This window comes from Tetrao urogallus, assembly GCF_951394365.1.
Source record: "Tetrao urogallus genome assembly, chromosome: 7".
In the NCBI taxonomy this organism is placed as follows: Eukaryota; Metazoa; Chordata; class Aves; order Galliformes; family Phasianidae; genus Tetrao; species Tetrao urogallus.
The window spans coordinates 46,038,123-46,063,741 of record NC_136820.1 but is presented as its reverse complement, the minus strand read 5'-3'; the positions used below and the strand labels follow the sequence as shown (position 1 = coordinate 46,063,741).

The following is a 25,619-nucleotide window of genomic DNA, read 5'->3' as shown; positions in this document are numbered from 1 at the left end:
CAAATGTTTTGTTTTCCTTTATGTTCTACTGACCACATCAGAATAGATGAAGAGTTTCCTGGTAATCGATAGCCTACAAGTTATTGCTTAGCGTGTTTGTTTTTCATTCTGATGGCTTAGTTCTTGCTTTGCTCCTGTCGCAAACCTTTGGTCCTTTTTGTTTCAGCTGTTTCCACTACTTGGAGAAAAGACCAGTATAGACAAAGCAGGATGAAAAGATGGCTGACTTCTTGTTACCACCGGGTACTAACAGCTTCCACCGGTTCACGCCCGAATCCTTGGCTGCTATTGAGAAGCGAATTGCAGAGAAGCTTGCGAGGAACGCGAAGCAGGAGTACAGAGAGCAGCTGGGCGAAGAGGAAAAACCTCAGCCTCAGTTTGATTTGCAAGCGTGCAAGAAGCTGCCTGATATCTATGGGACTGTTCCTCCAGAGCTTATTGGAGAGCCATTGGAGGACATTGACCCCTTCTACAATGATCGCAAGGTGAGCATCAGCAACGCGCTCTGTTTCTTAGCGTTTGCTGAACCATAGCATCTTTCTTTGTGTTGAGGGCTGTTGTGATTGTCTTCTTACAATCAGTAAATTTTTTTTTTTCCCAGATTTTTGGCATGAGTAGGTCTCCTGAAAAACATGTGAGCAGTGAAGAGGGATAAAAATCATAATTAAAACCTGAGTGTTTTCGAGTGACACTGATTATGAATATACATCATCTGAAAAGGCAGGGCAGAGCGATAGCTGAAGGAAGCTAGAGGTTTTTATCTACTTTATCTTTCATCTTCATGAGATTTGGCTCTTCACAGATGTGTTGGCCTTCTGAGTCCCTTAATTGAACTTGGATTTTGAGTCTTGGGTCTGAAGTAATGGGACTAAGCTGCTCGAGTGTCAGCTAGTGCTCATCACAAGGTGGGAAGCACCTCCACGGCCATTCTGAATGGCAGTGTTTTTTCTGCTGAGGAATGATTTAACTCCATTTAAGATTATCAAAACAGAGCTGAAAAGATACGTGAGTGGTTCATTCAGTGAGTGGTTCATTCTGGCACTTTGCAGAAGAGTAAGCTTCATCCCAAAATGAGCATCACCTGATGAAGTATCGCGTGTAGGCTGGACCAAAGCCACAGAAGTGCAAACAGAATCTGTCAAAAGGCTGTTGACAGCAGAGCGGGGCTGGTTACTTACTACAGTTCATTCTCCTTTCCAAACGTTTTGCAACGTAGAGGATAAAATAAGAGTTGGAACCTCAGATTATTTTTAGGAAGCTTCATTTTCTTTCAGGCACTGATGTTCTTGGTTTTGGGCTAAGCTACTTCCTGTAAACAAAAGATTAATATGACCATGGTGATACTTCCATTAAAATGGTGTCAAACAACTACAGAATTAAAGTTAAATGGACATGAAGAAAGACCTGGAAAGCCAAGAATTAACTTACAGATATTTATGGCTCTGCTATCACCGTGCACAAGCATGGAGTACAGATTTGGAACTTTAGGATCACAGAGGTCTTAGTTTCAAGTGGGTGACTTGCTTAAGAGTTTATCTACTGAGTGGCCTGATCCTTTATCTGAATGAATATTAGTCCTTCCAGGCATGAGTGGGCATTTTCAGAGCTGTGTAATTGGGTCAGAATCCAGTTCATCTTTGCTTTGTATTTAAGATAAGTCAGTATGTGTTTCCTGTCTCCACATTAATATGAACACAGTGACAGTGCCTCAATGCCTGGGTTAGATCCTCTTGTGGAGCTGTGCCTCATGAAATCTTACAGGCATTAAGATTGGAAAAGAGCAGTAAGTTCATCTAGTCCGACCACCAGTCCATCACCACCATAGCTTCTTGAAAGATGAATTGAGAAATGTTGGCTGAGAGCGGTAACCTCTGCAAGGTAGGGAAGATGGAGTAACAGCACAGCAGTAGAGAAATGGCATAAAAGTCTCTCTAAAGCATTTTAGTCTCTATGCCATCATTCACTGTTGAAAAGCTAGTCCTATTATGGAGGTAGGACTAGGAAGGGGAAGTATGAAAGGATCCTGTAGGCAGTGAAGAAAACAACTTCATGGAGTGAAAAACAATTTGGGGATTTGGGATGGAGTGAGGAAGAGGTTTGGGATATTGACAGGAGTTCTCTGGGAAAATGGGATGGTAAAAGCCTAATGTCAGTGCAAATATTGAATGTTCTTATTCTCTATTTTCTTTTCCAGACATTTGTAGTACTGAACAAAGGGAAGACAATATTTCGATTTAGTGCCACTCCTGCCTTGTATATACTTAGTCCTTTCCATCCAGTCCGAAGAGCAGCAATTAAAATTTTGGTACATTCATATCCTTTCTGTTGATTTTCCTCCTAGTGTATTTTATAATAGTATTTTTAAACACAGAAAGTGCGAAAGCAGTTAATTTAATTAAGTTGTTTTAGATTTTTCTGATGCATTTGTTTGTATATACAGAAAAACTTGATTTTTTCCCCTTTGTTATATTGCAATTTGAGCTATGACTGTGATTATATTATGGTACTGTGAGCCTCTCTCGAGAGTTTGATGAGATTTAGTTTTGAAAGGTGTGAAGTGTCCAACCATGGTTGGGAAAGAATCAGAAGATGGAAGGAAAGTGGTGCAATACCTGAGGCAGGAAAGGAGCTGTGAGGCTGGAGCATGTCCAGGGAGATGTGCTATGGAAGAGCTATGGAAGAGCTATGTGCTATGTGCTATGGAAGAGCTTTGCCATTGAGGGCTTAAGCAGTCTCTCCCATGAGACTCTGTGACCATATGCAGACAAAATTTAATCTTGAATTGCCTCAGAATAATTTTTTTCCTGAAAGAAAATATTTTCAAGCTTGTTTTGTTAGTTTTCTTTTTTTGTGCAACTTGCTACCCAGCTAGGAATGAGTAGTGTGCATGAGTGACCCAATAGTGATAATTCAAAGACTATACAGGGTGATGTGATGACTGTGTGGCATTTCAGTGATGGAAATCCCACAGCTGCAATGCCCATGTCTGTCAGAGAGAACTAACACTAAGCAAGTAGCCTTTTAGAATCACTCATCTGTTATCAAATTTTGTGGAAAAAAGCAAGGGAATAAACCAGATTCCAGAGATCTGTGCAGTGGGGAAAACATAAAAAGTGGGAATATAGGTGTTCTAGCAAGAAGAGAAATAGTTGAAAGTGATACAATCGCAATATGGTAACAATAATTATATGCAAAAATTGAGTATGTGATATCATCTAATGTGTTTTTACAGTTATGAAGGAAAAACATAGCATTTTGCAGAGGAATTTGTTTCTGGGTCAGGTTACAACAGTGCAGCAGACACTGCTGCATACCCAGAGCCTAACAGTGTTTACGAGGTATGGTTACACCAGCACAGCTTTGCTGAAGTTCTTGATTTCCACAGCTGCAGCTAAGAGAAGAATATGAAAACTGAGATTCTTAGAAAAGGTCTGTGTAAATATCGGCTCCACGTCTGGAGGTTTGTTCTTTCTTCTCCCTTTCTTGCACACAGCCCATGAAGCCACGAGGTCACAGGTGTGTGTAGTACACAGAAATGACACGTCCTTGGTAGAAGTCAGCCATAAGAGAAGTGTGCAAGCAATCTTTATCACATTTCTTCCAAGGACAAAGAGCACAAAGGAGTGAATTTCAAAGACCTATCAGGAGAAGAAATACGGGAGATAAGGAGTGTAACCTTTCAGGAGTGGAAGGCTGCAATCCTAACAGCCTTTTAGTTCCGGAAAGAGCCAGGTTATCGCCTTGTGTTGATAATGTCAGACAATCCAACAGCTCAGCCCTCAGCCAGCACGGGCAGGAGGCGGGAGCTTCAGTCCCAGCCTCTCCGTGCTGAGGTTCCTGCATTAGGCACTGTGTTGTTTTCTGTCGATAAAGGGCTGTTGAACCATCCTGAAGCACAAAGGGCAATTGGCTGAGCAGGAAGTCAATATCCCAGGCAGAAAGGAGCCTGAATCGGCAAGTACTCAAGCGAATAATATCACGGATATGAATCTGGGAACCAGATCTGTTGCCTTGCGTGAGTGTAATCAAGCAGTCTTTATTTCCCCTGGAGCAAGGCCAAAAAAGAGCATTAACAAATGGTACTCTGTCACGTAAGTGTCTGAAGCAACATCTTTAGTAGAGGCCATATTTCCTTTGCTTGTCACTTGAATGTACCTCGAAGGCCAACAGTAGAACAGAAGAGAATCATCCTCTATAGAAGCTGTGGGAGGTCACATTTCTTGGTTAAGTGGCTTTCTATAGAGTTCTTCCTCTGAGACTTTAGGCAGGATAGATCCTGTATGCTGACTGCTCATCCATCCAAACATAGTTACTCTTGTCATTCAGAAGCACACTCTTCCATGGGAAAGCATCCACAGGATAACAACCTCCAGTAAAGTAAATCGCTTCAGTTAACAGCATGGCCCTGAACCTCTTCCATATATTTCCCTTCCTCTTCAGACTGTATAAGGTGCAGACAGATGCCCCAACAAGGCTCCGGACCGTTTCTGTCATAGAGGACATGGGTGGAGAAGGTCTGCCTCCCTTTGGTCTATAGCAAATGCAAAATAGAAGTAGTGGTTGAAAACTTTTTACCTTCTATTAGGTATTAGCGTCTTTATTTACTAAGATTAAGTGGTAGCATTTCATTTATGCCTTATGCTTAAAAGGCTTCTCTTTGTTGCTCTTGCCTGCAAGCCAAAAACAGCTCTGTGCTGTCCCTGGTTTCTCCAAGCAGAGCAGTTTACTGTTCTTTATAAAAACATCGCAATTACTAGTTCCTGATTTTTCTAGGTATTACAGATAGTTGGTCTCAATTTGTCACTGATTCAGAATAGGTTTTAGGCCAAAATTACCTTCCTCGGTGTTAGAATTATGGATTCTGTCCCGTCTAAAAAAGTCTCCTTTTATAATTCATAATTTGTGTTCACATTTTGTGATTGCAGCCTTTCTTCTATCTGATTTTATACATTTTCCTTGGTAGTAGAAAATGAGACCTTGTGAAGCACCAATTATGTGTACTATTGATTGGAACTAACCTTTGGTTGCCCATATTATATGTAATTTGGCAGTGATTACTTAAAGAGACACCAATGTTCAGTCTGCTAATTAACTATTATCCATCATAATGAAGTCTAGAATACAAGGTATGCAGTGTTTTGCTCAGTATTTTTGTGCTGGAAGATAAAATTTATAACTTTTAGGAATTCTTTATGCAGTCTGCATAAGATGCCATTCTGTAACTTCAGACTGGAAATAAATGTCAGATTCAATTTACTGCAGAAAGGATTCCTAATGTGTAGCTTATTATGTTGGATTTGTGGTCCATAACAGAGTGTGCAACCCATGTACCCTTTTGGAGTGTGTTAGCTATGTGCATGATTCGTGTCAGCTCATGGATCAGCAGATACTCGAAGTAATAGCAGCTGTAAGATAGGTGACAGACAATAGTGATAATACAGATTGCATCAATTTAATCTCCTTTACTTAGTCTTTTCTGAGTAGATAATGATCAACAACTTCTACTGTGTGAACAATTGTATTTGATTTCAGACAGAAATGCTAATTTTCCTTGTGTAAGAATTTCTGTGTCCACTTTCTAACAAACATCCGACTTCAGTGCATAACTAGCTACAGTGATTCTTTCTTTAAAATTCTTTGCAGTTTTGAGCTTGGTCATGAAACTCAGTTAGAATTGATAGATCATTTAATATCCCAAAGCTGACTCCTGACGTTTTCAAACTGTATCCTCATGAATATTCTCTTTGGTGTTCAAACAAGAAGGTAATGTCACCTTGGAAAAGCTCACTTTTAAATGGAGCTTACACCACGAGGAAATAGGGATGTATCCATCAGACTAGTGAGCCTAAATTGAGTGGTTGTAGAGAAATTTCTTTGCTTGGAATTGGAGGATAGTTCTTGTTTGGCATGGCCTGAAGATACCACTCTGCTATATTATTATTGTTTTCATTGCTTTTCACTGTAGGTGATGCAGTGAGTGTGATACAGCATATTCTAGGCCAGCTGCAGTTTACAACCTCATTGTGTTAACCAGGTAAACGACTCTCAGAGACGCATCTCAAGCTGACTTGAATAAATAAGTCTGGATATCATCCATCTTTCCAGTCCTTCAGCAGGATTTGTCAGCTCCGTAAGTGGAAAATGTTTGTGAGATGATCAGTCCCTCTGGGTTCAATTACTGCTCTCTGAATGACACAGGGGAACATGCAGATTGGTTACTACCAATTTAATGTCACAGTGCCTTATGGGGCCCTTTGGAAAACGTTCCACTCTGTACTCAGCAGAGATTTTGGGCCTGTGACAGAACAGTTCTACTATTCTCAGAAAACTACCACCGATGGGATTGGTAAATGGATGAAACAAGGAAACAAGTAAACTTTTCTTTTGAAGAAGTCAAAAGAAGTTTACGTTTGGATATTGCTATCCTTCTCTGAGAAGAGTCCCAGGCTGTTGACTGGACTGTAGGATGTTTAACTTCTGTCCACTTAAACTCATTCCTTAAACTTTCTCTCCAGGAGTGTTGGATGTACTTTTATGTACTTTTATATTTATGCAGGGGAACCCATCATGGTTACAAAGAGTAGCATGTGCTTTTAGCAGAGCAGTTCAGTGAACTATGTTTTGAATTTCAGGAATTTGATTTAGGGTGCTCTTCTTTGTATTTATGGCCTCAACTTAGCCATTAATGTACAGACTATACACAAGGGAGGCTCATTCTAGCCTCCAGATAGGGAAGCTCGTTTCTCAGCTGAAACACTCAGCTTTGCAGATCAAGACTGTGTATTTTCCAATGAGGTTTTCTGACCAAGCCTTGAAATTAATACTATGAAACTCATATTAGCTTTTGGTGAAATGCATACTGATCATGAGACCTCAGGCATGTTAGATTAGAGAGTTTGGATAGAGAGCAGCTTTGCCTGCTGTCTGAGAAAAGTTTCAGGATGCAAAGTAAGATCAGAATTTGCAGACACAGGTTTTTCTGTATATACTTGCATGAGTCTAATCCTGCTTTTCATGCAAAGTTGTGCACCTATGCATTTTGTCATCTGACCAGCTGTAAATTTAAGGTATCATGTTTTCAGAACACTGCTGAGACGATGTGTTTATTTACTCTGTAAAGCATGCTTAAAAGATGAATGCAATGAAAAAAACGCAGACAAGAATCACTCAGTTTTTCTGTGTTTCTGTAATTACTTTTTTTTTCCTTATGCAATAGGAAACAAATGTCTACAGTGATTTTTTTTAAATGCTGGAAATTGTGAGTGAGTTGTTGAGTCTTATATGAAATAATAAAAATGTATGAAGTCTCTTAACAAATGCATTTTTTTTTCCTTAATTCACCTATTTACATTGTTCAGTATGTTTATTATGTGCACTATTTTAACTAATTGTGTGTTCATGGCACAGTCAGAGACTCCATCATGGAATAAATATGTTGAGTAAGTATCCTGGGTGGCTTACAGCCGTCCCATCCTTATCTTGTGTCCTTCCTCTTCTGTTTGTTACGTTCTTTTCCTCTTGTTTGCTGTTGTCTCATTTCTTTCCAGTATCACTGACCATAGTATCTGTCCTGACAAAATGTTTTGCCAGGTGTTTCTTGCCTGTGAAAACTCCCTTAGTAAGTAAACTAACAATTTTCAGTCTTCCAAGCTCATACTTATTGCTAAATGTACCTGCTATGCTACATCAGAATGAAATCACTATGATGAGAACTCCATTTGAAACTGGCCAGCCTTCCATGGTTCCTATGCAAGAGATTCAACATTGGGCACATTAAAATAGGCTGATGGACTTGAATTATTTCAGAAAATACTTCCAGGACATAGTTCTGTCCTTCAACTCACATTGGAAACAAAAGTTTCTTCTGGACTGAGCATATCATGAATAGCGTTCCCCTGTAATCACTGGTAGGTGTACATTATGAGGTAACGCTTTTGTGAGTATTCCTCTCTTTTTAGCTTGTGAAATCATCAGAAAATAAAACAGCAAAGATGTCACTCAACGTTCTTTTTACTTCTCTTCTAAAGTGAATTTTAAAGGGGTTTAGCCGGCTTCAGAAAGCCCATTTCATTTCCTTAAGTTGCTATAAAATGCTCCTTTCAGAAAGAGATACCAGATGCACAAGCTAATCAACCTACAGTGCATTAAACAATTATTTTGGCTCATTGAACCAATCAGAGCACACTTTTTATTTTTGACTGACATATGATAAACATGACCATCTGCTGTTAGATAGCCTTGTGGTTGGTCTGTGCAGGGCTGTGAGGAGAGGCAGCACATGCCCTTATTTCAGGTTTCACAGAATCGTGCAGGGGACGTCTTCTAGGCCATAAATTACTAATTATAGGCAGCTCTGAACCAAATATTTCATCTGATCACACTAACATCCTAGTCCCAGGACGTTTCATGTATTTCTGTACAGTGTTCCTGTACCCTCAAGTATGTCTGTGACTTTCCTTTTCCCCTGATGTTGTCCTTATTGAAAAAAAATGTCACACCATACCACGTTAACGGTGTATGTAGATGAAACACAAACATCTCATCCATGTATGTTGAAATTTGGTCAGTGGGTCTACAGCCAAGGACTTTGAAGTTTTGAAAGAAAATATCAGAGTGGTTGGTGTGTCTTCCTTAGACAGGAAAATATTAATGATGTTATCAGTGCGTTGAGCAGGGCATGCAAGAGGCGTAGAGCTGAAAAGCAAATGGAGTCATGCAGCATGGAGTGAATCCTTTTTCTTCCATATTTCCCCTTTTACTGTGTCCCCTCATACCTCTCAGCTTTTCCTTCTCAAATTAAGAGAGCAAAATCAAAAACGACTCCTTTTGAGGACTGTTCCAGAGGCTCCCCTCCAGGGGATGCAGGAGTAACGCTGTGCAAATATTTGTCCTAGATCTGCCTTGAAAACAGAATAAATATTTTACATTTTTGAAAGAAAGAAAGAAAGAAAGAAAAAGAAAGAAAGAATCAATTCCACTTACCCCCACTAAAAACTTTAAACAAACCCTGACTTGTATTGTTGAAGAGGCTGCTCAGTTGCTGGAGGACTTTGCCCGATCCGTTTAGAATTAGATGATGATTATACAATCAATTAAACCATCTGACATGCTGAAAAAATACAAGTGCTGTATCATTTTAATGAGCTTATGTACCGTTAAGTATATTTATTTTTTTTGCATGCGTTTTCTGCATGTATTCCTGAACACACATGCTTAAAGAGACTCACAGGAGTGACCTATATTTGTAAGGCGAGAATAAAACTAAGAGCAATGAAGAGCTGGGTACAAGATACTGTGTAGGTGTGTGGTCATAAAGGAGGCGTGAGGAAGGTTTTACATGCACTGCTGCATGTAAAAGCAGTCCTGCTTATCTCCTTTTTAAGATGAAGCACACTGAGGTTTTACAGGATGTGTAACTAAGCTGTGCTGTGTGACAGGAGGGCAGGAGGCCATTAGATTTGCCATACTTGTACTTTTGCCCAGTTGCAAATCAAAGGAGTATACAACTAAGAGGAAACATTTCCTGCTTTTGAATAATGCATTTTTTTTGTATATTACCACCTTTAATTGCTTACATGTTTTGGTTTTTTTTCCCCACCAGCTGTTTCAGGTCTTGTTTGTTTCTCTGCTTTTTGTTTATGTGATGATACCATTGTAGCTACTGATGTTTAGGTACTAAACAGACAACTAAACAGAAAGCTCATGCTAGTGTTTCCAGTGGAAGTCTTAAGGCTTATGAAGTTTGTGTTCTGTGGGATTTAAAAAAAAAAAAAAGTGTATATAGAGTTAGGATTAGGTATATAGCAGCCTCACAAGAACTCTGCTTTGTTATCATCTACATCTTCATCTAGGGAAAAGGGGATTATCAGTGGTGGATGCTAAACATTTATTATTTTTATTGAAATAGGTCCTAGAATACCAAGTCCCTTTGGGCTGGATATCTCAGATAGAAACATATTATTAAAAGAGCTGATGTGTGCCCTGAAGTATGTCTCTGTTGGCAGTTAGAGCCCTGAGTGGATACCGATCTGAGTGTTGTAAGTCAGATGCGTTACTTTCCCCCACAGAGAATTTGCTAAATATTATTACAAGTAGAATCTTTATTGTGAAAGGTAAAATGTGTGTGCTCTACCTAATATCAATGTGAAGAGGCTGTCAGTAATGAACAACTTGTATTCAGGGGACCTTTGTATCTCTTTTACTGTCAAGCAGGTCAAAATTAGAACCTGCAGTGTTGGGACAGGGGTTGGTTTCCTCATTTCCAGTGATGACGTACTGCTGTTTAATTCTGAAAGCTGATGTGATTTAAGTAGATCGTGGAATTTTACAGGAAGGACACCACTTTTAGCTAAGAAAATGAAGGAGGCAACATTTTTTAAGTGCTGTCCTTCAAAACAGCCTGGGCGGGAAGAGATGAGAGGTATGAATGGAACAACCATTGTCCATCAAATATGAGAAACAGCAAGGAATGCTGCATAATCCTTTCCCCTTTCACTGGCGACTGCAGGCAGAGCTTTGGAAGTCCCATAGCGCAGCTTATCAGCATAGTATTCATGCCTTAATGAGTGAGAGTTCATCAAGGTACACCCTCTGGTGAAACTTATCTTCATCCTGTGGCTGTCATGAGCGCTTTCCCATTCTTACATGTTCCTTGGTCCACACATGCTTGCAGGCAGCCCCAGTGCTGCAGCCATGACCTTCATGAGCAAACCCAACAAGGTGGGCAGGAGTGTCTCCTGTGACAAGGGCTGGGCTGCGCGTGCCTCCACCATCTCTTCTCTCAACTGCTTGTTAATGCTGTTGCTTATCTCGGACACTTTATTCCCCAGGTACACTTTCACTGGCATTTACACTTTTGAGTCATTGATAAAAATATTGGCGAGAGGATTTTGCATGACAGAATTCACCTTCCTTCGAGATCCATGGAACTGGCTGGATTTCAGTGTTATTGTTATGGCGTAAGTAGCCCTTCTTTTTATTTTTTGAGACAGTGATGAGCAATAGATATATATTTTTAAGTTGTGTAGCTGTTGCTTTTTGTTTATTTTTGTTTTCACTGAAGTTGTATTGAAAATGAGAAAATGCTGAAGTATTTTAAGATAGTATTTGTTTTCCTGAGTGGTTTCAGAGCAAGATTTCTCAGTTCCATTCTGTCAGTAAACCAGACTACTTTGGGGAAACTGATTACATTTGAGTTGAATGCCTGGGCCCATGATATTTGACTAGAACCAAAATTGGAAAAAAAGGTTCAACCCAAACTTAGTTCAAACAGCAGAAAGGATCAGTGAAGTCAGTGGTGGTATGCCAGGATCAGGGCTAACATTCTTGGTAATGTTCAGCAGAAGGAAAACATGAAGACTTGTAAAATCTATATAGACTTCGTTGGGAAGATTCCCGTTTATTTCAGTAGGTCAGCCCAAGGCCACATCTTTGTATCTGTTACTGTATTACTACGGATTTAGCCAAACTGACATATGGCCATTGTGATAAGTGTTTCAAAATATGCAAGGCAGATGGGGAGGAGCTTTGGGATGCTAGCACACACTAGATATTTTTCTCAGCTAAACCTTTCCTCAAGCCATGTAATTCTGCAGTGTATAGAGGCAGGACAGAACAATCCAAAATGTCACTTCTCCTCTGTCTTATCCATCAGTATGTGAAGCAGGGAATTCCTACGCAGGGCTCTGAGTTTGTCATTACCTTTAGTGCATTGGTTTCCTGTATTCTAGAGGAAGAAGGCTTTTGACATTAAGGTAGAAATGAGCAGAGAGAAAAAGGGCAAGATGAGCAATAACTTGCAGTCTTGACAGTGTATCTGCTCTACCTCATCTCAGTTTGGGAGCAAGTTGGGTTATCATCCCAACCAGCTCTGCCAAAATCCGCTGGGAGCATCTTGTTTTCTAAATTGAAATTGGTGTCTGAGCAGTCAGCACAGACAAGATCTGGATATTTCTTTCAAGCTTATAGAACTGGAAAGAAACAATTTTAGATTAGAAAAGAAGGAATGGGAGTTTGGGTACAGAAAGGAAATCACTATTTGCAACTGCTTCCTTGAGCCTAAAGGCAGCAGTGAAGGAGCTAATGGTGACTGCAGTATGATCTTCATCTGTACAATGAAACCTCCTTCCCAAGTATGCTGCAGATAGTGCAAAGCATTGAATACTGTTCTCTGTTCCGATAAGATTTACCCTTCATGTAAACTATGATTTGCAAGTGATTTAAAGTATGATCGAATTTAAAGTAAGATTGTTATCTTTGCTTGTAGCTAGTGGTATTTCTGTATCTGGAAACAAAACCAGTATAGGGTGGAGAGCCTGATAAAAGGGCATGAAATTTAGAGGGACGAAAGGCTTTTGATCTAACAGGAAATATTATTTCATTGATGGGTGTTACAGTGGAATGACTATCAGGTCCTGTAGAGTTACTGCAGAATAAGTTCCTACCTCCTTATTTTTGGGGCAGAAATAGCACAATTAGTGTCGTGGAGAGTAGCTTTTACCAGCTCATTAGAGATCAGTGCGCCAGAGGTTTTCACAGCTTTTCTCCCACCTTGTGCTAGCAGGCACAGCCATGCCTTCTGCGGCCATGGATGGATTCAGGAAAATTTAGGAGACTGCCCCTGATTAGATAACTGTTTATCAGACAAGTGAGACTTTCTAGAACAGGAAAGGAATAGGTTGCAGTAGCTCTGAGTTGGAAAATGCCCTGCCAAATTCTTAAAGACTCTAAACAATTCCCTTGCTAACTGGAAAACTTGGAATGGGAATTCTAGCTGCTTCTTGCTCCCCATGGTAGTGACACTGAGCTGCTGCAATTTCATCCAAGAAACTGATAAAATCTCTATTAGATTGCAGAACATGCAGCAGAAGTGTTTGTCTGATATGCTTATTAATGTGTTTGTACAAATCTCTGGTCTGCAAAACCATACTCCCATGCCTTTGCTTCTCCCCTAATTTTACACCCTTGCACGTTGCAGAAGAGTCTGGGAAAGAAGTGCTGGGTACAACTGGGGAGGAATGACCACATAGGTAAATGCCAGACTCCCCTGCAGAACTATAAAGAGGAGAAACAGTACTGCTCTTCCAGAACATAATGTAGGTTAGCAGCTATGGAAAGGGTGCTTTGTCCTCCTGCAGAGTCCTTCGCACAGAACTCACTTAAGCAGTCTTTGTCAGATAGCCAAGTGAGTTTTATCCTTGGCACATGAAAACAAATGCCTCAAAGAAGTAGAGTAGGTAAATGTAAATAGCCACACAATAGGGTCCAGAAGATACAGTGATGACTGTGGTTTTACTGCATACTGTTTTGGTGGAAATAATTTTGGAAACAGTGATAAAGCCAACTCATTCTGTAGCTGACCCTCCTGGGAGCATTTTGCTCTGCTGTTGTATGGGTCTCCCTGATAGACACCCCAGAATAGACACAACGGTGAATAGCTGGGATTGCTGTTTTAATCATAAATAGGCTTAGTAGGTTTTCAGTTATATTTATCCAAAAGTCTTCTTCCAGCAGCCATAGGGCATGGATTTGATGTACAAAATAAAATAAAGTTTTAAGCTTCTCTTGAAACCAGCATCTGCTTTAACACACAGTAGAGCGCTGTATAATAAATAACCCAGTAGAAATATTTGCACTGATATTTCCCCATGTTGTTCTGTACGTACTTCGTGGAAGTCATTACTAAAATTACTTAAGTACTCAAAGCTTTTATTTTGTATTTTCTAAGAGCAGCAAAGCAATTCTTAATGTTTCCTATAATGCAAAAAATTTTGGTTAAACTATGCGATAATGAAATCTTCACAGTATTTGTTGCTGAACAGTCTGATGACAAATTTCAACCACAGTTTTAACGAATTGATGCCTGTTAGATTAGTTTAATAGTTCAAGAAACATTTGCAGTAATGTGTGCTATGAAAAACCTGGGACAAACGGCATCAAAGAGCAGCCAGAAAAGTGGAGTCACCTCTCATTCAGATGCGTTCACTCCTGCTATATGTGAATGCATTCTTCATTCAGACAAGTCTCGTACTCTATTGTATAATTCCAAATAACTGTGACTTAATTCTACAGGTATGTAGGAGAATTTGTGAATGTAGGCAGTGTTTCACCTCTTCGGACTTTCAGGGTATTGAGAGCTTTAAAAACTATTTCAGTAATCCCAGGTAAGAAGCCTCGATCCTTCTGTTTTGGCTCTCAGCTACAAGTGATTCTTTCTCTGTCTCTCTTTGTCCCCTTGACTGTTGTTTTTTGCTGGTGTTTTGTCATTGTCTGTGTGTGACTTTCCCTTGTTACAGATACATAACTGAATTTGTGGACCTGGGCAATGTCTCAGCCTTGCGAACGTTCAGAGTACTGCGGGCGCTGAAAACAATCTCAGTCATTTCAGGTGAAAACCAGGTTAAACACTCCGGCTGCCATTAAAGCCTACATGCCATTTCCAGTAGTAATCACAGTCAATACAAGTGACTTAACCATAGATACTGATCAGGAAATGGAGGAATGTAGGGAATGTGACCTGTCAATAGAATAGCTTTCTCCAATATGTTTCCCAATACCATTTCTGTGGGCAGAAGGAATTAGAGTGCTTCCAAAAGTACAGACCTCACTAAAACGAGTGCTGCTGGAAGATGGGCTGCATGCAGTGGCTCATGAATTGCAAACACAAAGTGCTCATTCATGAACTGTGAGAATGGCAACGAAACTCTTTTAAAGTCTTCAGATATTGATTTTAAAAATGGAAGGTGAATGACCTCAAGGTGTGTATTTGTGTTTAAGAGAACTTCCAAACTGGAATCCAAATCTGTGCTATGAGCTTCAAGACTGCAAGCACAGGTAGCCTGATTTGTCCTAGTGCTTGTCCACCTGCTTGTGATAGAAACAGTGCTTAAATTTCAGACCTTGCATAGATCAGAAAAATTCTATCATTAATTTTGGTGGATTCAACATTTCACCAAATCACATTTTCTTACATATTAAAGACCACGATTCCAGCACAACTACCCCTCAACAATATAACAGTTTTCATATAGATCTGGTGTTGAAAGAAGCTTATTTTCATTGCTTATGACCTATTTTACTTCTGGTTCTGAAAATAGTAGTTAATACTTTTTGTTTAGTAATTTATGCAGTCCAGTAAGGACTAAACATGTTACGATAAATTCTTGCTGAGCATTATCTATGGACAGGTCTCATTCAGCCTCAGTGTTTAACATCTCCAACCTGCATGGCAAGGTAGAGAAGATAGCAAAAACCGTGCATGGTAGATCCTATTGGTGATAATCCTGAACAGATGCTGGCAATCACACATCAAAAATATGCATAGCATTGAGATTGCTCAGATTCTTGTGCACAGCTCTTTAGGATTAGAAAGGTTTGGCCATCTACTGTGTTATGCACACCTGAATTATCACAGAATCATAGAATCAGTAAGGTTGGAAGAGACCTCCAAGATATCTAGTCCAACCATCCAACTACTGTCAGTATTGCCCACTGACCGTGTCTTCAGTGCCACATCTCCACGGTTCTGGAACATTCCAGCGACAGTGACTGCACCACCTCCCTGGGCAGTCTGTGCCAGTGCATCACCACTCCTTCTGAGAAGAAATATTTCCCAATATCCAACCTGAACCCCCCCGGCACAACTTGAGGCCATCCCCTAACCTGAACCCCCCTGGCACAACTTGAGGCCAACCCCTCTCCTCCTATCAAAATGTCACTCATGTATAATAAAACAAATGTATACAAAAGCCATGGCAGAAACATCCAGGGACTAATCACCAACACTCACAAGTATAAAGTGGAAACGGGAATTCTGGAATTGAGAGAATAAAGAAATGTACGCATGGGTCCAAGGTTTACTACTTTTTAGTGAAAGTATAGGTCAAAATTTAGCTTTTAAAGAATAGAGCTGAACAGCAAGTTGAGCGGTTTTGTAGATCATGTGGGATGGTAATCAGAAATAAAAGCAGTTTCCTAACTTCCTTGGCAGGAAGGATTTGAAGGCTAACTTAGAGGGACAGCCTTCTCCAGGGGACACCTTTCACCTTCCATCTTGTCTCAATCTTGTGCTTCTTCAGAGCAGAGCCTGTCAATTTTGCTGAGTTACATACATAGCGATTTTCTGATGTTCTGCATCTTGCTTTATATAAAGTGATAAACAGTGACTGTTTTTTTGGTTGATGAGGAGAACAGAGATATTCAGAAAAGCTTTATTGTAAAGTTCACTAAAGCCTTTCAACGATAATGAATACAGAGTTTTCCATTTGTGGGTTAATAGAAAAAGAAGAAATATGAATGTTATTTATTAGAACGATACATAGCAACTCACATTTTCTTGTTTTCTTTCTTCCTATGGAATTATTCTTTTGATAACTGCATTTTTAGGTACTTGTAATTGAATTATTTGCTGACATGGCTGCATAATGATATGCAAATAAAATATCTGGCCCTAAATTTTATTGTCAAGATTACCTGGACTGTGAGCATGTTTAAATTATAGATGTTGAGAGCTACAAATTGCTAAGGATCAGTTAGCTGCCTGTAAAACGAGGATATGCTTTTTCTTTTCTTTTTTTTTTGTGTGATTTTTTTAATAGATAGTTTCAAGGAACCAGTTCAAGGAACCAGTTCAATTTTGTTTTGGTCAGACATGTTAAATATATGTCTACTATATGTCTGTGTCTAAATATATGTCTAACAAAGAAATATTGGGCATGATGCTGTGTTTACTTGGATTTCAGTCTGATTTTTTGACAATGACACAGGCTTGTGCTAGATTGAAATATCATTCCACAGTGGGCTAAAAATGAAGAGGTAATGAATGCTGATATCTTTCGTAAGATTTTTGAGTGCATCTGCTATGGAGAACAGAAAAGGTGGGCTTTTTTTCTTCTTTTATGTCTTCAGAGAGAAGCACTGAAATGTACTCACATTGCAAATATCTGAGGTTTTCCTCAATAAAATTGATCACCCTTCTCTATCAGGTAGTTATGTCTGCACAAACGTACTTGGGCTCAGCATGCTCAGTGAAATTGCTTACCAAAAGTAGCCAAGTCCTCCACAGTGTAAGGCTTCTGTCCAGCAAAGCACTTAGAGGCTGGTTTTCAAAGGCATTCTGCTTCACTTGAAATCAATGAGTTTCAGTATTGACTCCAGGGGGAGTCGACAAAGCTAACAATTAGTGCTTTTAAAAATCTCACTTATCTTTAATGCCTTGCTCTAAGTGCGCAAGCAGGCACGGGGAGTTTTAGGGGATGTGCACTCATAGGATTTAAAATGATCTCCCAAACTTTGGGTCCACTCCCCACAGGGTTCGAGGGTGAGCTTAGCTCAACTCATTACTTTTACTTTTGCCGTAGGTGGAGGGTTCCACATCCAGATTCGGCAACCTAAATGTTAGCATCTAGCATTAAGCTGTGCTTCCTGCTCTCTAGGCATCTGGGGCTGCGTCTGCATGGTGTCATGCTGGCATCTCCTGACCCCCATTCAGCCTCACCCTGTCTTGGTGCATTACCAGTGAGAGGTTGGGTCAGTGCCTTACCCTCTTTGGCTGCCTTTAATATACCCGAGGACCCTCCAGGATCCTCTCAGTTTTCCCTTTTCACACTAAGCACACCCATTTCATTCTGTTTTCCAGTTTCCCATGATATCAGGGAAGATGAGCTTTGTACAGTAGCTGATAAGCTGTTTATCTAGACTCATTGCATAAAAATGTTTTGAATTTCTTCCTATAGCCCTTATGTTCAGGTTCTTAGAAATAGCAAACATTCTCTGCTTGGGAATGTAAAACCTTTAACTCTCAGTGATTTTATTTATTAATTAGCATCTTGTTCATTGCCATGGCAACCAGATTCATTTATTTTCCTTCTAGATAGAAGGATCGGCTGTAGGATAACCCACTGTAGTTTCCCATTTGTCTCCCCCAACCAGTGTATCCAAATCCCAGTGTACTCAACAGGAACATTTCCTGTGATTTGGAGGTCTCCAATTATTGATCTGCATGCAAATCACCAATGTGTTTGTGATAATTAATAACTGAGGTAATTCAAAGACCTCAGGTATACCCTTCAATGGCTCCTCAACAAGAGCCTCAAAATGGAGGTCATTGTGGACATCACTATTTTGTGACGTGCCTGTATCCAGAGAAGCTCTTCTGCTCTTTCTAGAACAGTCGTGTACTTCGCAGACATTTCACACAAAATGACAGGATACAGGCGAAAGGTGACCTCACAGAAAATTGGGCCAAGGCACTTCGGGGCCTGATCCAGCTCCCATTTGATTTAGTGTGAGTCTAAAGGCTATAAATAGTGCTGTGAATGTTATCCAGTACTTTACTGTTAGCCAGAACAGAGATTGGAGTGAAAGAATTAAGGCTGCGTGGAGGAGTCTGACCCTTGATCACTGCTTGAATCTCACTGAAGTTCCCCCACAGAAAGACAGATTTCATCCTTACGATGGGCAAATCACATGGCTCAGGGAGAAGCTACTTGAGAAATACATGACATATTTGCATCTTCCTCAGAGTTTGGCCTGACAGCCACATTTTCATGCAGAGATGGTCTACAGAAATGCTGACAGCCTTTCAAGTTTGCCAGCATGGTATTAAACTCTCTGCTGCTCCATGTGTCAGTGGCTAATGACAAAATACGTTCATCATGGCTGGTGACAAGGGATGGTAATTGAGAGCAAGCTCTTCTCCCCGTATGCGTACATGACTCATGCAGACATGTACAAGGCACGTGCTCATCTTCAAGAGGAGAAGGCTAGGAGAAGGCAGTCACAGCACAAGACACACTCTGGTTTTGTTTTTGCTTTTTCTCCCCACTGATTTTCAGACTGTGCATGGAAGTGTCCGATGTTCTGTAGGTGATTGCCAACATCTGGTATGGATGTCATTATGCTAATACTTTCTCACATCTCGAAGGAGGAATGGATGGTGCTGTGAGATCTTGCCATTTCTCATTGTTCGGTGTTGCTTGCGTTTTCTATGGTTTCTGATTTGCATTTGGAAACTGATTATTTGATTAACTTCTGAATGTATTAATTTCTACCAGTATTAACAGGAATGCTTGGGCCAAATCCTTCTTGCTTTCTGTAGGTGTCAGTCTGCCTGTACAGCCCTCATCCCACTGACTTTGGGTGCTTCGATGTTACTCATGTCATGCAAGCAGGATTTGGCCCAGAAGCGTGGGAAGAATTCAGTGATTCAGGAGACCACTGTGCTGATTACTCCAGTAAGAGTAATCCACAGCCCCATAGTCATTAACAGATGTAGACGTTACTCAGCTCTGCATCAGCTCCTCCATTTTTGCTGCATGCTGCCTGGTTTGGTGTTTGACTTGCAAGAATTAAGTAAATGCCTTTAATGCCCCATAAATAGTATCTTCTATTAAGCTATATTGCAGTGCTCTCATTGGCAATATTTCAAAGGAGGATTATTTATCTAGAAGATTTAACAGCAGTTTAAATTTGAGTATATCTAGCATTGCTTTTACAAAATATGGGGATTGACTCAGAGCAATGTGGAACACCTGCAAGAGGTTCTGGCTGTCCTTATTTACCCTTTGCCCTTCAAAGGGCAGAAAGTAGAAATGAATGGTGATTTAAACACTTTTCTTAGCAGTGGATTGTGCCAAGTGACTTGATGGATGCTATTTAACTTTATGGGCAAATTTTCTTTTTAAAGAATGAGAAAATAACACAATTAGACTGTAAGTATACAACTCCTGAAGTTTTTTTTTCTTGGAAAGTTGCAACGAAGTTTCAGAAGGCAGAGTACAAGTTATTTTTAAGTGGTCTTTAATTACAGCAATTGAATTACTAAAGCATTCCCGAGCTGCTCAGAAGTCTATGTGCTGTTTAAAAAAATGAAATTATAAAATAAAATAAAGCAGAAAGCCCTCTTGTTAAGAAATTATTGGATATCTGCAAGGAATGAGCTTATAAAGCAAACAGCATAGGACTATTCTTCTATTTGAAAAACCTGTAAGTAAACTGAGAAAAGCACGTTACATGAAATGACCTTGAAATTAACAATAACTGGGTCTGTATTTGAAAACAGTCTGTCTTTACTGGTGACTAGTGTTTTGTACATTATTGTTTCCCAATATTATCCCTATTTACATTAGTTCTCTTATTGTCTTTGCTAATGTGAATAAGATTAATTAGTGTACTTGAGGGATACAAATGCAGGCCCCAAGCTGGTATTTGTATTACAAACAAACAAATGTACTGCAGGGATTTCACAGAGGGCACTGAAGTGAAAGAATTTGTGGCTTGGCCATTTTCCCTTTTTTAAAGCTCAGTTTGCGTTCAGATTTCCTGTTTCACCAGCTTCAGGGAAGAAGCATCTGTGTGTTTAAAGGACAGCTAACACTGAAAGTTACAGAGAAAATGTCATAATATTGGAGTATGAAAAAAAAATAAAATTGTACCTATAAATTGTATTTCTTTTTCCCCACCCCATTGTTTGTTTCATAGCAATCTAGGTAAGTGTTAGACACAGGGAAGCCCTTTAGAATTGCATTACAACTGAAACATAAAGTTTACCCAAGATTACATTAATGTAAAAGCTATGCTTTTCATTTACAAATCAAAATTGGTCATCAAACCTAGAAATGAACTCAAAAAGTTCAGAGCTAACCTTTATCTAAATACCTATCTAGATACTTAATCAAGATACAGAACTGACTTCATCTTCAAAATCTGTTTCTGACAAGGAGTGCAGATCCCATGAATATCCAGCTTTTGCCTGATATTTGTACTACAATATGTTTTGCCTTATTTTTATACAGAGGAACTTTCGAGCCTTTTCCTTTTGTTCTTATGCCACAAACTATCCTTCAAGAAGTAAACAGAGAATTTAGTGATGATATCCAGCCCCACATCAGATTCAGTCCCATTTGGCTGGAAGACTTTTATAGTCATTAATATCATTCATGGGTTAACCTAGCGGCAATGCTTTATGCAGGACTTGCAGAATTTTAGGCTGCTGAATTCAAGGATATCTAGACCTGGGTTCCATTCTAGCAGCTTATCCTCCTTTAGGAATCTATGATTTCCCATTTACTTTATCTACAGAATTTTAAGCAAGACCAAAAGTGCACTTTGCCTTCCTACATACCCTCAAGTACGTTTTTTACATTATTTTAAATTATAAAGCCCTAACTCAGCCTTCATTACTGCCGAACTCTTGGGGTGGAATTCCAGGGAACTGAGATTTAATGCATATGTCCATATTCAGTGAGCAATTCTACATGTTTCTGAGTATTGCCTAGGAGAATTCCTCATGTTTCCTCTTCGCATATTCTGTTTTTCCATTTCACTCAATTCTTTTACTGCTGCCAAACTAGTAACACTGATTATCAGAAGCACTGATTACTACTTATTGAGTATTGATTAATTACAAGTAGTAAAAAACAACAAATCTGCTTCCATTGAGCAGTTGGTATTAATCCAACTACAGGAGACACTCTATAGAAGGGTTTATAGAAGGGGTTTTGTTGTATTGATGTCATGTTCAACCAGCTCAGATATTGCTGATCTTCTTAACAAGCAAACAATACTCTTTGGGAAAACAGTATAATTACTTATGTCTATATACTTACAGGATAATAATATGAATCTAGTGTTAAAGGATGAAATAACACTGAAACAGAAGACAGTTTGTGTTACTAAAACCTTTGGTGATCATAAGAAGACGATTTATCTCCATTAGTGTATTATAAAATGATTAACTTGCCCAGGTATTACTGGAATCTCAGGTTGTTTTACACAGTTTCCATTGGATTTACTAGGTTGCCCATATTATTTGGTTTTCTTCTAATCCCAAATTTTTGTTGTCTTAAGCAAATGAATTGAAGAGAGAGGAATTACTCATGTGAGAAAAGTGAACAAGATTTGGCACTAAAAAATGTTAAATAATCAGGCAACATTTCCATACCTCTTTATCTGTTGAAGTGAGAGATAAAGTTATCAGTCATCTCAGTGGTTAAAAGCAATTAATATTCTCAAAAGTCAGTGGGATTTAGGCTTTACAGTCTTTACTGCAGCTCCATGAATATATAAATGACTTTCTATATTTTCTTTAACCACGGTTATTTTTGTTTCTCATTGTTCCTCCATCCAGTTCTTTCCATTCATTTTTTAGTAAGTGTGTGTAAGAGCAACACCGAGACTTTTGTCCAGATGATAGTAGGCCAAACTGAATGTTCATGGTGATCACTTGTCTCCTGTTTCCGTTGTCAAATTACAAACACATAATAGGAACCCTTCCAATTTTCCCTGCTATCCAGATTTTCATCAGAACAAGTATCTGCACTTATCTTTCAGCGTCTCAATCCATAAACTCTTGGCTTTTATCTCCCTAGGACTGAAGACCATTGTAGGTGCACTAATCCAGTCTGTTAAGAAACTTGCTGATGTGATGATCCTGACCGTTTTCTGCTTGAGTGTCTTTGCCCTCATAGGCCTCCAGCTCTTTATGGGCAACTTGCGACACAAGTGTGTGAGAGACTACACCCAGTTTAACTTCACCAATGGCACATTGTACTTGGATGGCAGGACATGGAACAGCTCAGAGGAGTTTCTTAATGATCCAGGTAAATTCTTTTCTTTACCTTGTTTATTTGTTTATCTATTATCACACTGGTCAGTATTGATTGGTACAACAGATGTGACTGCTCCATCTTCACTACGCTGATGTGGTTTGGAAAGATTGGGTAGTGTTTTCTGTTGTGCCTTCACAGTTCATGCTGAAACTTTTCCTAGTGCTTTCCTAATGCAGACCGAGCACCTTGTCACCTCACCAATGGTTTTCACAGCTTTAGGGTATCTCCAAAATTTCAGCTCTGTAGGTCTCTTCTGCATGCTGTTCCTCTAAGGTCATTTATAACTGAAGCATCTTATGGCAAAACTTGAAACTTTGAATTAAAAATCTTAAAAATCTAACAGCAAAGCTGAACATTTATTACACTGAAAAATCCCAGGAGCATTTTTTTAAGGAAATCTCCTGTATTAGGATCTTTACTCATTATCTGAGTTGGACCATCCTACAGTATCTGGTGCTCTGATGTTTATTATCAAAAGACTTGTTTTCTAGGCCAAAGCAATTTTTAATACTATACAGTCTGCTAGACTTTGAGTTACAATGAAATAGGTCCACTGAACTCATTTATTAACATTAAAAAAAAAAAAAGAACAAAAAAAAAAACCAAAAACACATTTCATGTAAATAAACTTCAGAATGTAAACAGGGAACCCAGCAATTAGCTGGGCTTGCTGTAAAACCCTCATAAGCACAAGACTATTCCCAGTGACTGCAGTGGACATTTGCTCACATCTGATAACATTAAATGATACTCTCAAGAGAAGGAAGCAACCAGACCAGTGTGCCTTGCTGGGAGCTGGTGATCAGTGACTTTTGGTATTTTATTTATTTTGGGAAGAATCAACCACATAGTATGCTCATTAACTGAAAATTTGATTGGTGGGAAGTAACATAGAGTCATAGGGTACCTCTGCTCTGAATGTAGGGACCCAACAGTCCTCATCTCTCTACCCCAGCTGCTGGCACTGTATACCCCTGAGTCAGGCTTAGGGCAGTTGTTTGGGGTGATCCAGAGCTCTCTTGGACTAGAACAAGGTTGCCACCAACCCAGACTTGCTTCTCAGCATTGTATGCCTCTTCACCCAGGTTATGTTTCTTCACCCAGGTCCAGGAACTGAGCCAGTGGCAGTCCCATCACTCCATGCTAGGGATTTCTGAGCTTTTTGCTCTGTTCCTTTCTCTGGAGTCTGAGCAGCCTTGGGAGAAGTGGTGTTTCAAAGCTTTAATTCAAAGATAAAAAGCTTTATATTTGTATTGTTAATGCATAATGTGGTTGACTGAGCATTAAGGAAGGACATTCACAAAACTCTGGCTGAATGAAGGCCGTCTTCAGAACTGACCTTGACTGTAAGGTTGTGTGTTGCCTCAGTGTCTCTAAACCAGAACCTCTTGCCAGCTCAAAGGGGAAAATACTAAATCACTATTAAAAGAGTACTAAACCACTGTAGAGCTGTGCTGGCTGATAATGAAGTTGCTGACATCTCTTCCCAGCGATGCTCTCCATCTTCCAGCTCTGGTGTATTAAGGTACTTCCCAGCTCCTACACTCAGATATTTGGTCTGATTTTTGAGTGGTCCTGCATAGAGCCAGGAGTTCGACTTGATGATCCTTATGGGTTCCTTCCAACTTGGGATATTCTGTGATGATTCTGTGTAATGGAGCTCTGAAGATAATCCGGTTCTCTGAGAGTGGAAGAAGGGTGTATGCAACACTGGTTGTCTCTAAAAAAAAAAATACATTACTCTCAAGGCCTGCTGCAGCACAGCTTTAAATGGGAGGGATTCTACAGCTGCTCCAGCGTGCCTTAGACAAGTTTATTTGTGTGGTACTGGTATGGGGAAGGTGAGGGATGCTCATTTATTAAATCCAGCTGTGGTTAATATGGTCATGAAGCTATGAGTGTTATCACGAAAGTGGATTTACCTATTTCAAGGATTATCAACTTGGTGAGATGGTAGATTAAAGCAAATTAAGCTTTGACCATGTAGTATTAATAGTAAGCAATAGTAGTCAATTAGTGTTTTCATGTTTTCATGACCATGTAGTATTAATAGTAAGCAATAGTAGTCAATTAGTGTTTTCATGTTTTCATAATATTGGAAAATAAAAATGGAGTGCATTATGGCAATTGACTGTCAGTTAGAACAGATGGACAAGAAGTGTTTGAATAGTTGAGATATAGAGTCAGTACAGAAGGCCACTGAAGAAATAGAATAAAAGTAGTTCTATAGGGAAAATGTACTGACCTCAAAATAAGAATAATGAAGTATTTTTTGAAAAGCTGAAGAAAGTGGCTCAGCAATTAGCCTAGGAAGAACAATATTAAGTAGGATTTTCATTAAATGTTGACTATTATGCTGAAGCAATTCAGAAATGGAAGGACTGGCTCATTTTGTAACTAGATGGAATAGTGCTTTATATTCCATTTTGCGTAAGCATTATGGTGAAATGAAGTGACTGTTTAACAGAGTAGTACTGACCACAATTTAATAACAGTCCAAATTTCAAGCACTTCAGGGAATTAAGCAATATATACAGTTAAATTAAAGTGTAGGCAGACCAAATTAAATAAAAAGCTGAATATATTAAGATACAGAGTAGTGTCACTGTTTATTCTGAGGATGAACTAGAGAAGAAAATTGGTCAAACTGAGATAGCTAAGTTCATTCAAAGAGAACATAGACAATTAGAGAATAAACCATTGGAGAATTGAAACCCAGTGCAGCTGAGTCACTCATTTTGGAGAAGGAATAATAATAATAACAAAAACAACAAACCACCAGAAAGGAGAAATCTGAGTACTATCAGAGGTTCATAATAACACCTCTGAAATGCCAGATTTCAATGGCTATTGCAAGTGAAGGAAATGCCAGGCACCTTAGAAAAACAAGAGACAGAAGCCTTGTGATTGGGGATTCAATGGGAGAATTCACAGAGATTTATTTCATTCAGGTTTCCCAATTACTAAGTTCTAGAATACAAAAACGACATTGAATATTTTTGTTTCCTCTAT

At 39.3% G+C, this 25,619-nt stretch overlaps 1 protein-coding gene across 1 annotated transcript in view; it reads left to right on the top strand.

Annotated features, from left to right (window-relative positions):
• Positions 1-218: 218 nt before the first annotated feature.
• The window catches only part of SCN5A (sodium voltage-gated channel alpha subunit 5), a gene marked incomplete at both ends in the record, with an annotated part of 163,098 nt that continues 137,697 nt past the window's right edge, over positions 219-25,619 (top strand). The window contains 6 exons of the mRNA XM_079538187.1: positions 219-485; positions 2,195-2,305; positions 7,342-7,439; positions 10,830-10,958; positions 14,295-14,386; positions 22,368-22,598. Coding sequence (XP_079394313.1) covers positions 219-485; positions 2,195-2,305; positions 7,342-7,439; positions 10,830-10,958; positions 14,295-14,386; positions 22,368-22,598 — 928 coding nt within the window. The remainder of the gene's footprint in view (positions 486-2,194; positions 2,306-7,341; positions 7,440-10,829; positions 10,959-14,294; positions 14,387-22,367; positions 22,599-25,619) is intronic.